At 36.1% G+C, this 14,892-nt stretch overlaps 1 protein-coding gene across 2 annotated transcripts in view; it reads right to left on the reverse strand.

Moving 5' to 3' along the window:
- Positions 1-1,228: 1,228 nt before the first annotated feature.
- The window catches only part of RAP1B (RAP1B, member of RAS oncogene family), a 31,737-nt gene continuing 18,073 nt past the window's right edge, over positions 1,229-14,892 (reverse strand). For both annotated transcript variants that reach the window (XM_027741489.2, XM_039391305.1), the window contains 7 exons: positions 13,694-13,778; positions 12,235-12,303; positions 9,467-9,523; positions 7,888-8,028; positions 5,712-5,855; positions 3,953-4,068; positions 1,229-2,529 (listed from right to left, as the gene is read on the reverse strand). In XM_027741489.2, the coding sequence (XP_027597290.1) occupies positions 3,982-4,068; positions 5,712-5,855; positions 7,888-8,028; positions 9,467-9,523; positions 12,235-12,303; positions 13,694-13,750 (555 nt within the window). In that variant the 5' untranslated portion in view covers positions 13,751-13,778 and the 3' untranslated portion in view covers positions 1,229-2,529; positions 3,953-3,981. The remainder of the gene's footprint in view (positions 2,530-3,952; positions 4,069-5,711; positions 5,856-7,887; positions 8,029-9,466; positions 9,524-12,234; positions 12,304-13,693; positions 13,779-14,892) is intronic.

The raw sequence follows: 14,892 nt of genomic DNA on the forward strand, positions 1-14,892 counted from the left end.
TGATCCAACTGAATACCTCTAATGCTGAGGAACAGAACAGCCAAGAATGTTTTGGTACAGAGCTTTTCAGGACAAAGCCTGATGTTCCCTGTAAATGGTGCTCTTTGGCCAGACACTTGAGACCAGACCAGGGCTCCCTCTCTGATGTTCTCAAAGAATTTTCTCTCACTCCCGCTCAGTGCCATCTGTACAGCTTACTGGAAAAGAAACACATTAAAAAGACTGATAAAAGGACAACTGAGACATAAAAGTGTTACAAGACCCAAATAAGCAGAGGATGAAAATGAAGGGAGTTGAGAAACACTGATTAGCTCATCAAGGAAGAAGGTAGGTACCTAGTGAAAAAAGAACTAGAGCATCCAGTGCTCTGGTCTCATCTACTCTGGGGACCATGCAGGATGCCGAGTGCAACAGCGATATTTGTGGGGATCATCACATCTTCTGGTTTCTAATGATAAGTGAAAAGGAATTTCAGTCTTAACTCTGGTTCTGCACAGGTGGAAGTGTGTTACCTCCATTAAACAATGGTGATAGACTGATGAAATTACTAGCCAAAAGGATCAGCTGGGCTCCTTAATTCACTTTAGGCAATGTAAACTATCTCAAAGCTTATTGGTATTAGCTAACCTAATCTGATTGAATTTGCAGGAATGGATTAGAACAAGCTCTGATAATTCTGTGCCAGAGTAACAGGAGGCACCAAGTATTTGGGTGTGACATAAATTTTCAGCAGCACAATCAAAAATCAGGAAATCATCTACAGTCCCCACATTCCAGTTCTCAGTCCAACAATGTTAACAGATATTTCAAGTCTGCAAAATTCTACGCTCAATACTGCAAGAATGCTCTTCTGCAGATTTCCTTGAAACCAAACAAATATGGTTTAATCATGCAGAAAAATCATACTGTCTCCCAAGATAATTTTTTTTTGAGCTACACTAAGTAAGTTTTAACAATTCTGACAATTCTTCCTGGAAAGAAGGAAAATAGCAGGCAACATATTTTTAAGTTTCCAAAATAGCCACTGGTAGTCTAACCTCTAAAGACAGATATTTTTCTTTGTTACACCTTAGAATATTCCAAGTCAAGAACTAAGTAGGATTTAATTCAGTCAGAAATTCATCCACCCTGACATATGGGATACAAGAAATATCTATGGCAAGTATTTGTCAGAAGACAAAGTCATAAGGGTTCCTTTTCATTCTAAGATGTATGACTCTGCACTGTGTAAGAGATTTAAAAATCAGCATTTACTAGTTCTACTAAACCACAAAACATTCAAGTAGTATAACTGTAATGCAAGCCCTTGCATGGCAATCCAAATTTATTGAACTACTGATGCTAAGTCATACAAAATTGCACCACTTTTAATTAAGGCTTTTAGTTTACATTTGGCCACCTCAAAGCAGTTGTAACATTAGGTTGGTCAATTTAAATACTGTGGCTCCCTGTTGGATATACACACAATCTTTACACCCAAACGTTAATGCATACAAAGCAACAAGGCATTGTTAAATAAATCAGCAAAAGTTAATTACTGCAACTTAGGCCCTGTGACCAATTACACATGATTAAAATTACTTCCCACATTCACATCCACAGTACTCTTCCACCATTTAACATCTCAACCAAAACGTTACACATGTAAAACAATCACTAACAGGCAAAAGTACTAAACCTGTATATTTGGTATTGCAAATACACTTATGCATGAGCAAGCAAGGGAATCACAGTGAGAATCTACAGCTGCAGAAGCCCAAAAATGATTTACAAAAAATTGTTAAATCATTAAAAAATTGTTTTAAAATATACACTTCTTGTTGTAGACCCCCACTGTACACACAACTATAAACATTGTTCCCTATGTAAACAAGGAAAAGGAAACATACAATAAAAGGTTGAAAAGTCTGGACATTTCCTTCCCAACAGATATTAAAGGCCATGTCTTTAGTCAGACGCTATACTGAAAGGACTCTTAAAGACTAGGTCACTGTCTCCACAGGTTTTTCCTAAAATTAAAAAACTATATAGCCGTTGTGTTAATCAAAGCGCTTTTGTACAATACGATGATGATGATGATCCTGTATTTCTTTAAAAAAGTTACAATAAGCTACAAATACCGATGAAGCAAAGTTATCTGGAGTAGTCTATATAGGAGCTCTTTGGACTTTCTTTTATTATGCTAAAATAGTGGTGCTTTTAGGATTTACATTATTGTACTCTCCAATAGAAAGTGGGGATTGTTGAAGTATACAGTACACAGTTTTCATACATGTACAACATTGGTGGATGAACAATGTCTCTTATCAGTAATACTGGATGTAGGCTCTGGTTTTACCAGTTGCATACATAGAATATTTAGAAGTAAAAATCTCTCATGACACTGGAAAGTGATTAGAATGTGCAAACTGATGTAGCTTTCATCCATTTCTTAAAGGGTACCACCACAGGAAAGTCCATTTAAGATGTTGGTAGGTTTAATAAAGTTGGAATGCTGGCACTGTTGAATTGGGCAACAGTTCTTCAGACCTGTAACAACAAAACAAGGGGTTAGCATTAAGAACAACTATCCATCCTTGCTCCTTACAACCAAAGCAGGAACTAGCAAAGTTCATAGCAAACACAGAAAACAACCTTATCACTTCTCCTCAACTAATGTAATTTCTACTGTACATATACAAATAACATACTATCTCAATTATTATCCTAACTGGATTAGGATACATGTAGTAATCCAAGCTGAATTGTGGAAGTAATATTTGACTGGGGAGCCTAGTTTTGCTTCCTGTATGACAGTTCCCGTGGCTTTATAAACAGAAACACAACTGAAGGATCAAACCCCCTGAATCAAAAGTCCTGTTACGTAAATGAAGCAACCATTTCTGCCACTCTCAGCTAATGTTTGGAACCCTCTCAGTTTTACATTGATCAAAGCTGTTCAAATTAAGGAATTTTTAATTTATCAAAAGGAATTAAACACAGCACTACCTGATAAGTAATAAAAGCCTGCAATTTCTGACAGTGAGATGTCCTACCAGGGTCCTCCAGTATCTCAAATAGCTCTATCAGATAACAAAGTAATAGATCATAGTACTGAAGCAACTGAACCACCACATGTTCAATAAAACTGAAGGGAAGGGAGATAACAGGCAACTTGCACAATGTCAGGTCAATCAAGACACACCATCAATCTGCCCATACTAAGGCTTGGAGATGAAAAGAGGAAAACAACCTGCCCAAGAACAAGTTGCAGAAAAAAATTCATGCCTGCTGACTAACTTCTGAAAAGGCTTGCTTAAAGAACAGGCTGGAGCTTCCTTGATCCTTCAGCAGCCTTCTTTGAGTTCTACTTAAGTCATGTAGAACTTTAGCTAACTGAAAATGAGTATGAAGTTGATCTAGTAACCAATAGCTCCAGGTCAAATATTTGGAGTGTTACAATGCTCACTTCACCTCTCTCTTCCAAATGTACTAATTACAATGCAGCCTCAAAAATACCCATACAGTCTCAAGAAAGGAAGCTAAATTCCTATGACACCACAGAAGCATATGCATGCAGGAGTTCAAAGCAGGAAGTGACACTTAGCGTGCAAACTGCAATACTGTACCATGTGCATTCCTGATAATTGAGCTCTTGCAGCATATTCTACCGGGCTTCAAAAAATAAAACTGTTTCCAAAAGCTAAAACTCGAAAGTATCAAAACACTGTTAATTTGAGCTCTCCCAACACCTTAAAGTTTGAAAAAAATCTTGATGCTAATGTGAACAGTGTATCTTGCACATATTTGTAGTTCTGACTTTGAAATGGCAAAATAAAGACCATAAACATTTCTATGATAATGTAAATCAATAATTTGCAATGCTGTTCTGCATCAGCAGCTACCACAGCTGTTTAGGGTTTTTTGTTTGTTGTTTTGTTTTAATAGCCAACAGAAAATTTAAAATGTTTACCTGGCTCAGAGCTACAGTACAGTTATGTATTAAAGTAGCTGACATGATGACTTTTTGCGTGCTTTTCCAGGCACTGGAGTTTTTCTGTTAATTTGTCGCACAAGGTCATAAAAGATCTGAGAAGATAAAAATCAGTTTGGTTATTAAAATTAAAGAGGTTTCTCTTACAACCTTAAGCCTTGAATCTTCACACATAATGTACTCACATGCTCAAGAACCCCTCTAAATATTTAGTTATCACAAAGCTAGAAAGTTAAATTGTATACTTAATTAATAACTGTTTGGTTTTTTTTCTTGTTTAAGATAATTGTCTGCCAAGGGCTTTCCACTTTCAGTGAAGCAAATTGGAAAGGCATCTATAATCTGCAGCCATTTAATCTCTGGGTCACATTAATCTGAATTCACATGAAAAATGCCACAGTGATCAACTACTATATGGCATTATTTTGCAGTTCAGCACTAAGGTCAAGAAACAGATCACAGCTCTCTCCTAACTCAAATCACTCTAAGGATATTATTCCAGATACTTTAAAATACTGGTATCTAAGGAATCAATTCAGCATCCCTAGAACTACAGCATGACATAAAGCGTAACATTTCTCAGAAAAGTAACTCATGTATGGGACTCTCACACTTTGAGTTTCCTAGAATTCTAATGAGAACATCATTTTTTTTAAACATTATTTTAAGAAAAGTCAACATACTACAATTCAACAGCATCTGTTTCATTCATAATTGACGTTGTTCCAGTTATTTCCATATTTCCTAGACTAAGAAAGTTCTTGTACTAATGCCATCCTAATATTTTCTTAAGCACTGGCTGTAAAGCAGCAAAACGTTCCAACAAGGGCTTATAGTATTTGATGGAAGTTCTAGTTTATTAAACATATGACTTTTATACAGTTAGGGTGATTAATTTATATTTAAGAAAAAGTGAATAGTTTCCAGAAGTTCCCAACTAATTAAACACACATTACTTATTTTAAAAATGAAAACCACCATACTCTTTTGATTACTTGCAAGTCTTGCACAGAGGCCCTTTCAACTCGACTTATGCTGCCAACGTTTTCCACACGACCTAATGAACTGTGGGGTGTATCGTAAAATTCAAGCTATTCCAGAAATGTAAATACTAACACAAAAGTTTTAGAAAAAGAAGCTGTATCCCATTCTTTATGCTGGCACTTCCCCCAGATAAAAAGGCATGCGTTATGGCAAGTCCCCAAAATACATGCATTTGATCAATCATCTAGCTCCTCTTAACAAGTAGGTACATTGTAGAGAGGCTTTTGCCTCCCTTTTTCTATACAGAGCAGCTAATTTTAGCAAAACCTTTAAGAGTTTTTGTTCTTACCATCTCAAATAATTTAACACCAAATAACTTAAACTACTTTTAATGACTTAACTCTCTTAAAGGTCTTTAAAAAAAATAGTTTAGCAATACAGTCTCAGTTGATAAAAATTATATTAACTAGGGAATAGAACATGAAAAAAATATTTATTCTAAATTCATATGAATATAATTTGAGAACTAATTATACCAAAATTAATATATTTGAAAAAATCCCAAGTCAAATCGTAACATAAATATATCCCTTAACATAAACATCTCACAATAGCAGGGTACAGTTTTGTCCATTATAGTGGATGTTATTCATGATTTTTTTACTTTTTCCTTGACAATGTAAATGTTTGGTTACCACAGTGTCCCATCCTTGCCTCCCCGCAACCCCTGTCCGACATAGGTAATGTGCCTTACCTCATTAACATTTATCTTTGATTTTGCAGAAGACTCTAAGAACGCACAGTTATTCCATTGCCTTGCTAGGTTCTGACCTTGTTCCTTTCCCACAACTCTTTCATCTTCCAAGTCACACTTATTGCCAACCAGAATCATAGGCACCTAAAAAACAATTTAATGCCAGCAAAGAAATAATTAAAATTTTAGGAAGGCATCATGTAAATGCACACCTAAAACCCTATCTGAATCCTTAGAGGATCCTGACTTTCAGAATAGTCAAGCTCTGGTCTAACTGCAACTTAAGTTTACAGTTGTGTGACACTTTAATCCTCAAATGACTGTACTTTTTGCCTGCTTTTGACAGGGCAGTGGAGGGGAATGATTTGAGGATTCAGAACACAGCCAACTGAGCAAATTTCACGTTTTCTAGATGACTTACTGAGATTTCATTTCTAGATGTTTAAGGCATCAAGAAGTCTACTGAAGAATTTGCTACAAAATTCTTACACGTTTAGACATTCTGGAAACAGTGTACTGGAAACACGCTACTGTACTGGTAGCATGATGATGGATGCTAAAGCTCCTTTCACCATTCCTCTACTTTCAGCATATCAGCACACCTTTCCAGAGCAGTTTGTGCACACAGTTCTTATTAGCAAGGTAATGCATACAGAGAAAAAAAAACATGCTACCTTATCAAAATTACCAACTACAGAAAACACTGATTTGACCTTTGTGGCAAGAAAAGGCAATCATCCAATTTTTTTTTTCTTTTACTATTTTAAGGACATAGCTAAGTTCCTCACAGATTCAAGTGACAAAAAAAGGTTTATAAAATTACAACTATTTTTTTTTTTAATTTTCCCCCACCAAGAAAGCAAGTCATGCCTAAGCTTTGGCACCCAAAAAACTTTTTCTGTGAATTTTGATGAAAACTGAAGTTGCAACTTGAAGCTCATTATCTTTCTGCTTATACTAAGGAATGCCTTTTGAGACTGAGGGAGTGTTCTGAAATGAAATACAATTCCAAGGAAATACTACCAAAATACTACCAAAGAAAGCTATTATGCTAATCAGCATAAATATACCACGTAAAGTAAGATTTTAAATACAATCCCATTTATCTTGATTTTAGTGTACAAAACTAATTTCATGCTAAACAAGGCTAGAACTTGGTAGGTTGTGGATGGGAAAGGCACATGCAACTTAAAATACTAGCCTTTTGAGATACATTTGTGATAATGGGTAATAAGTGACTTCTAGAAGAAATCTGCTGAACATAGACAAGACCTGCAAACACTTATTGGCAAGAAAGTGCAGGGTTGTTTGTATTGCAGAAGTCATAATGCACTTCCCTGAAGCTGAAATGTTTAATACATTGTGTCTGCTGTCAGCAGACACATATGCAGATACATGCAGTAAGGAAAGCATCAAAGTTTGCATAAACAGTTTAAATGAGATGAGTACACTTAAAAACTGTTCATTGCTTAAATTCTTCTTCAAGAAGGAAGTTATTCTGCCTGAAAGCTATTAGCTACAAGGTGTTTCTGTTACGAATGCATTCTTACTGCTGTTTCACATTTGAAATACCTCTTTATTAGAGGACTGAGTATTCACTTCCTTCAACTGTTGTAAGGGATTTTTAATAATTTATAAAATGTAAGGTTTTAGCCTCACTTTATAGCTTTAATAATGCTAAGAGATGCATATAGAAATTGCATGGAAATAGGATGACCAAACAACTGCAAGCAGACAAAACATAAAAGCTGCATAACCTGTAAATTTAAAGCTTACAATACTGTCTTCTGTGAGAACTTAAAATTTTGTGCTTTTAGAATACCATAAACAGTAGGGATATTGAAGAGAAAAACTCTAGGTGTTTTTAAACCTTCATTGATAGGAATTAAGAGAACAATAGAGTTGCTTTAGAAATGCTTGCTGCAGTACTGGTGAATAAGGTTATATACAGTTTCAAATAAAGTATTTTAAAGGAAGAGATGAAGCAATTCTCTATATAACACATGATGAATTACAATTTCTCCAGTTTACCTTACAAGTTGCATTTCAGCACTACACATCTATGGGTTGACACAACTCTTAATTTAAAGCTTGGAAGCCATCTGACCACAGTGTGTATACACTGCAACAGCTGTAATGAAAATTCTAAGTATTAAGAATTTTTAGAGATGCTTACATCATCAGTGTCTTTGACTCGAAGAATCTGTTCTCTTAGATCCTGTAAATCATTAAATGTGGACTGTGCTGTGATGGAATATACTAATGCAAAACCTTGTCCATTTTTCATGTATAGATCTCTCATTGCTGTAAACTGTTCCTGTAATTAAAAAAGATACAGATGTTGCATTCAATTTGTACTTTCCTTGCACAGACTGCTACAAACTCAACGTCACAAATGGATCACAAGTACAATGCATTTGTGCCCCTTCCCTTCCCTGTTAAACTGATCGATGTTTCACTGTTTGACTATAAGCACTATAGTAAACAGAACTGCTTTTAAAGAAATCTGAAGTTTGGAACACTATCTGGGGTGGCTGAGCAACATCTATATATTGCCGACAGCCATAACCTGGGAAGAAAAGTCACAGAAACTAGAGTAATTTCATGGGAGAAAAGTACAGTAGAAGGTACTGTGTAATCTACAGTGTAATCTGTAGATTACAGAAGTTACATTCCTCCCAAATATCTCCTTACATACCAACTTTTTCTCCATCTCCCAATAGTTCCTTAAAATGGATCATAAAGTATATGCATCCCTTTTCAGTCTCCATTTTTTAGTCTAGGCACTTTTCTATTTTAAATTCCACTGTAATTTCCAAGGAGATGGACTAGAGGATGGAGACACTCAACAGAACTGTCACATTTTCTTGACTTCAGTGACAACTATGATTTTGCATATAAAGACTCACTGGTGCGCTGCAGAGGAGCACCAGGACTTCTCCCTGTTTGAAAACTCTTACCAGTATGACTGTGGAATAGCATTTGCCTTTCTTGCTTTTGTGACTTGGCTATCTGGTGCCTGATCAGTCACTCTCTGTCCCTCCCTGTATGTCAGATAAAAAGTGTGATTTATTTCTAGAAAACAGCCACTCCATCCATCTGTATTTTTGCAGAGTATTCATCCAATATGGAATTTAAATAAGATATTATTCAACCAGATTACTATTACAGTTCAGAGAACACATGTTAAACTCCAAGGGTTTTGAGCTTAAGCTCACTGGAATCAATGAAGGAAACAACTGGTTTCAAAAGTTCTGGAACTAGTCAGAGAAAAACCTGAGCAGTATGCAAAGGGTCAGCATAAACCTGGTGCTTTGAGCTCCTATAAGCTGACTAAAGCAATACTATTTTTATCCCAATGTCACAGTACATCTCACACACAAAACAAAAAGGAGATGTGAAAGACTGTATTCTCTACAGCAACAGAAATCAAACCTGAGTAGCCAGTGGGCCTAAATTTTCTCTGGGCAATATAAACTTAAAACAGGAACAAAATCTCTTTCAAAATACTCAATCTCATGTTTCCCCTATTACAGAACATAAGTTCAAAGGAAATGCAATTTATTTTCTGCTGCAATACTCAAGTATTTTTAAAATACTAATATGTTAAAGGACACTCTCTAATCCAATGAATGCACCGACCACAGTTACTCTTTAGAAAATGGGGAAAGAAACTCATCACCATTTATATCCCTATAGTTTTTGATAGTTTTAACACTGTATGTCAGTATTTAGGAAAGTTCCTTTTTACATACCGTTCCTGCAGTATCTAAGATTTCAAGCATACACTGTTGTGCATCTACTTCAACTTGCTGTCGAGAGAGAAAGACCAGTTGGTTAGAATTTTTCCTCTTGCAACTCTCCTCTCCAAAGACATCAGAAATTGCATGATTTTTATAAGCAAATTCATAATGCATAAAGCAACATAATGGCTTAAGAAGTTTGAAAACAGCAGGAAGAAGCCTTTCAAAGAACCCCAGTGACATTTTCAAATGCAGCATCAGCAGCCAAGTACCACTTTGCAAAGTGATTAGGGATTTTTGATTATTTAAAAGGAGGTTGCTAAATTTGTAATGATGGTTATCAGCAACTAGCACAACTAATTTCCACTTGTTTCTGTGATCATCACAGATTGAAAGAGAAGTACAACTGAAAGCTAGAAAGTTGAATTGTCATCTAATGCTCCAATAGTAATTTACATCAACAAGAGTATAAGTAGTTCATGACAAACAGTTAAACAAGAACCACTAAGAGTGGTGTCACCAAAACAAACCTTCAGGAACACTAATTAGAAAATTGACCCATCTTAGAAAAGTTTGCAATAAATAGGTTTAAGAAGGTGGATCAGTTTCTATACCAATTCCAGAGTTTCTTTATCTAGTTTTTACCTCAAAGAAATGGCTGTGAGGCTAGCAAGGGACATGAAAGTGTCCTCAAGCTGTTTCAAGCAGGCTACCCACTTTTTTTTTTCAAGCTGTTGGTACACTTTCCTTGTTTCCATTTACATGTCAAATTCCCGGTTGACAGATCAGCACTCAAAAGAACTTTGTGTCACCTATTCTCCATATATGCATTGTAACTTTTCTTCTGTAAATAGATTTGAGTTTAGGGGGTGGAAAAAAGGAGTATTTCCACTCCTCTTACACCTCCCAAATGTCCCCTATGGATGGTGATTCCTTAAAAATAACTACGATTTTAACATGTATTGCTGACACAGTTATCCAGCTAATTAAGAAGCATTTATTCACTTTATGAAGAAATATTTGGGGAGTAAACCAAAGCATCAAGTTTCAAGACTTCATGCTCAATTATTTAGTTCCAGACAAACAAGTCACATCCTCTCAACTTCAAATACTATAAAATTAGATTTAACATTAATAGCATAGAATTGCAGCTGCCGAATCAACACATCCAATTTTGAATTTACTCAAGTAAGAAGCAAGTTAGAATTGTAACTAACAGTGAGGGGGTGAAAATGACTGCATAAAGTGTTGTCCAGACTTCAACAATCTAGCTGACTTGAAATGAGCACCCAGAGGTATTACTAGTCATTTTAGGAACAAACCTGAAAAGAACATAATAAGATATTTACTAGCAACAGCAACAAAAAATGCAGTTAGCAAAAGGCAAAATTTCTTAAGATGGCTTTACTTTCCCAGGCTCTGTGGAAATAGTCTTTGGAAAAATTAACCCAGCAAACATCACGAATCTAGTATGACCTGAAGGATGTAAATATATAAAAAAGGAAATATTTTGCTTTAGATCAGCCTGTGAATATTTTTTGAGCCATTTACTAGGCCTGACCCAGCAAAGGCCTGCACCAACCATTGGGATAGGATCCAAAATTCCTGCTTCTCTAATACAGAAAAACTGTCTGTATAGAATTTGGTTTTGCTGTTCTCTCTTTAATAAGAGTTCTAGCTTTGGCTGGAAGCCCACATACTTAAGACAGACTAGGATTTTTCCAACATACAGTTTACATGAAGCCAAAGAAAAGAGGTGTGAATTTATCATTTTGCTTTCACTAGTTCCTCTTCTGCTCAGAAGAGATTCTGGTGACTATATGCTGCAACAGTTGTTAATACATCGTCTTTATTTCAATATAAATGTAGTCCAGTGCTGAAAGAGGAGGTCTTGCAATTTTTGCCCATTCCTATCTAGGGTTTGTGGATCTTGCCTCCCTTGTATAGACACCGGCATTTTTGTGGCCACATGATGAGCTACATCAGAATATCAATGCAACTGAAAAGTAACTCAGCTAGGAAAAAAACCAGACAGATGGATTAACCGACACAGCCAAAAACTTATCTACCAAATGGTTAATGGTAGCAGTTCAGATACAAACTATCTTAGTCTGGAATCTTAATCATGGTCTCAGGTGAAACTCAACAGTGAGCAATATGGAGATTCAAGATGATGCAAGCAGAATCAAACCTTTCAGCCTGTCATGCTGAAGATGGGAAGAGAGAAACTAACAGGCCACTTGCTGTAAATGCTTGTTCATTTATGATAGGTTTGTGTTAACTTATTAATAAAACAACAACCCATCTAATGGAAGCATATTTATCTACCATTTAAATCATTATGAATACAGCATGATAGATGCCTCCAGTGTTCTAAAGGTTAGTGTGAAGTCGCTTGTAGCAATTTTCTTAGTAACAAAGCAGCTTAGCACCTCCGAGTCCAAATCTACCTGCAGATACCAACACACAAACAAACTAATAATAAATATGATAAAACCAGGAAATGGTAGTGTATTTTGCCTTTTTTTAACTGATGTTCCCAATTCTGACAATGAAATTACCATTTCTTATTGACTAGCAGTAAGATATTATACTTAAACATCAAAAAGCCAGTCTTGAATTATTCCTTTTAAACAGACTTTAAGAGCACCTTTATATTTCAAACTTGATAAGTTACCTGGTATTACCAGGCATACCCTTTTTCAAGCAATGACTCATATTTGACAATAGGTACTGCAGCTTTAAGTTTCTGTAACACTAGCGAGATCTTTTGCATATACCTTTCTGTAGGAGTCTTCTATCGTAGGATCGTATTTTTCAACAAATATTCCTTGAACAAATTGTACAGTCTGCAACACAAAAGTTCTTGTAAGATTCTCTTGCATAGTGACATTTTGTAAACATCGCACACAAATTACTGTTCTAGGTGTATATTCAGTTATCCATTAAATTTTTAAGGCAAATTAAGTGATTGACATAACTATAAAATTATAAGAAACAACAGAAAGTTAGATGTGTATGCCTATTTAAATATTTAACTGTTAGGTGAAGCAAGCTATGTTTTCTGTTTCCTTTATCCATCGTCACTTGGAGTGTAAGAATTAAAGCATGCATTTATTTAATGTTTGCCTAACTCTTAGAATCAGCATTAGTTTCTAGTTGACCAGGATACTATACAGCTGCATAGCTTTTACATTTGCATTGAGAACTACTGCATCTTCTGTCACTTATTGGTCAGCACAGGAATTAGTCAAAAAAGAACTGACAGCTTTTACTAGTCTTAACTAGACTCAGTAGGCTGTTCCTGTGTACCTAGCACGAAGGACATTTTTAGCACAAGTCAGATGGAACTTTAAGACTCAATGGCCAAGTCAGAGCAGACAGATTCAAATTCAGAAATGCTGCAGTAAGATAAAGAACTCAGAGGTGAAGGAAGATGTTCTTTCACAATCTAGCATGATTCCTCATTTAAGTTTTTCTTTAGGAACTGCTTTGTAAGAGAATATTTCTTACCCAAGAGTGGACCTCTGGACCTTATATTATGATAAGGTGCCCAATTAAACCGAAAGATTTTAAGTTTTTAGGTGGACTGCGAACATCATATTTTGTGAACTTTTTCAGTTCGAGTCTAGGTCAGACTAAACTGTTCTGTAATCATGTAATTAAAATGGACGAGCTCTTTGATTTACAATCTGCCACAGCTATACACCTACTTGCACGGAAGGATGTAGAAAACATGCTAAACTTCCTACAAATATGCAAATATGTATTTCTATTTGCATTAAAAAATATTAGTGCTTTAGAGACAGCTATCAAACATTAAGCACCCTGACAACCTGTCTAGAGACAGGACTTACAAAGGCCAGACACAGGCAAACTATTTCATTGTGTGAGATTCACGAAGCACCTTGATTTCCCACAGACTGGGCTACCTACTGAAGCCAGAGAATCTCACAATGCTGTGGCTCTGCACCTCACTGTCTCAGACTGATCAACCACCATCAACCAACCACATATAAAAACAGAAGCACGTGAGAAGGCACCAATGGATGGAGATGCACCTACTAAAGGATCTACCTATTCTAGCCATGAAGCCTCAGCAGTCATTACTAACATTTATATTTATTTGTCCACAATTACATAGAGAAATACACGTTAGTAGAGAGTATATTAGAGAAAAACTAGAATAAGTTTTTCTCGAAAAAAACCCATACTTAAACTGCCTCATAGAGTACTTACCAGAGCAGACTTTCCAACACCTCCAGAACCAAGAACCACTAGCTTGTATTCACGCATGATGCAAGAGATAAATCACCCTCAATACCTAAAACACAAAAAGCCACCAGTCTGATTAAAGTTTGATCTATAACAGAAAGTACAAACATGACACCACAATCCAGTTCATTAAGCAGGGTTCAATAAAAACTCCTTTTAACTTTTTTTAATACAACAGATGTTTTCAAACTAACAACTCTTAATGCAGCTACAATAAAATGCTGCAAACCATCAGATATAGTATTTCCTCTACCTCATTACTGTTCTCCCATAAAGAATGTCAAATAAACTCTACTATACTGAAGCTAACAGTTACTATTAATAAGAAACAATTATCCAAGAGGAGACAGCATGCATTTTTTCACTTTGAAACACTTAAATGCTAAACGAAGAATCACACAGAGAGAGATTTGTATAAGAAAATTAAAATCTCCTCTTCCCAGTAAACAAGCATTTCTTAAAAAGAACAGCAGGATCCCAGAAATAATTTAAAAAAAAATAAAACAATCCTTCCTAAGACTGGAAGTTGATTAATGTTTTGCTAGATATCTAACTGCAGTTATAATGACTGATGTTTCATGAGTAAGTGGAGGCAACTAAAATATTCTTTTGAGACTATTCCCCTTCTACAAGCTAGATCTGTTCCCCTGTTCCACACTAGCTAGTGTGGCTGCCTACAGCAATCTGACAGATCTGCTCGCTCATCTTTGTTGAAAACTGACCCAGCAAAACCAAAACAAGGCCACAGATTTTGGGACATGTCTTTGGGTCATACTGCTCAAAAACCCACACCTGTTACAGTTCCACTACCAACTGAGCTACTAACAGGACTCTTACTGCTGCCCTGAGAGGAAGGTCTCATTTTTTTTCCTGTGGGGAGTCTAGCACTTACCAGATTGAATTACCCGTTTCTCCCCTCTCCGCCCCTGCAGAAAGATGAAACCCTCCCCAACTAATGAATAATCTGGGGGTTGGGGAAAAGTGGAAGTGCAGGGATCCAACACAGGTGCTTGTAAAAGGTAAGCAGCAAGGAAAGTAAAGTAAGAAAGACCTTTCTCATCAGCAGTAATCTCACAGCATCTCTGAAATCACACCATCTGTTAGGTGCTTAGCACAAAATGCTAAGATGACTTACACAGAAATTAAACCACCCCCACGATAGC

This window comes from Pipra filicauda, unplaced genomic scaffold, assembly GCF_003945595.2.
Source record: "Pipra filicauda isolate LSUMZ 115617 unplaced genomic scaffold, ASM394559v2 scaffold93_size3172892_pilon, whole genome shotgun sequence".
NCBI classification, from domain to species: domain Eukaryota; kingdom Metazoa; phylum Chordata; class Aves; order Passeriformes; family Pipridae; genus Pipra; species Pipra filicauda.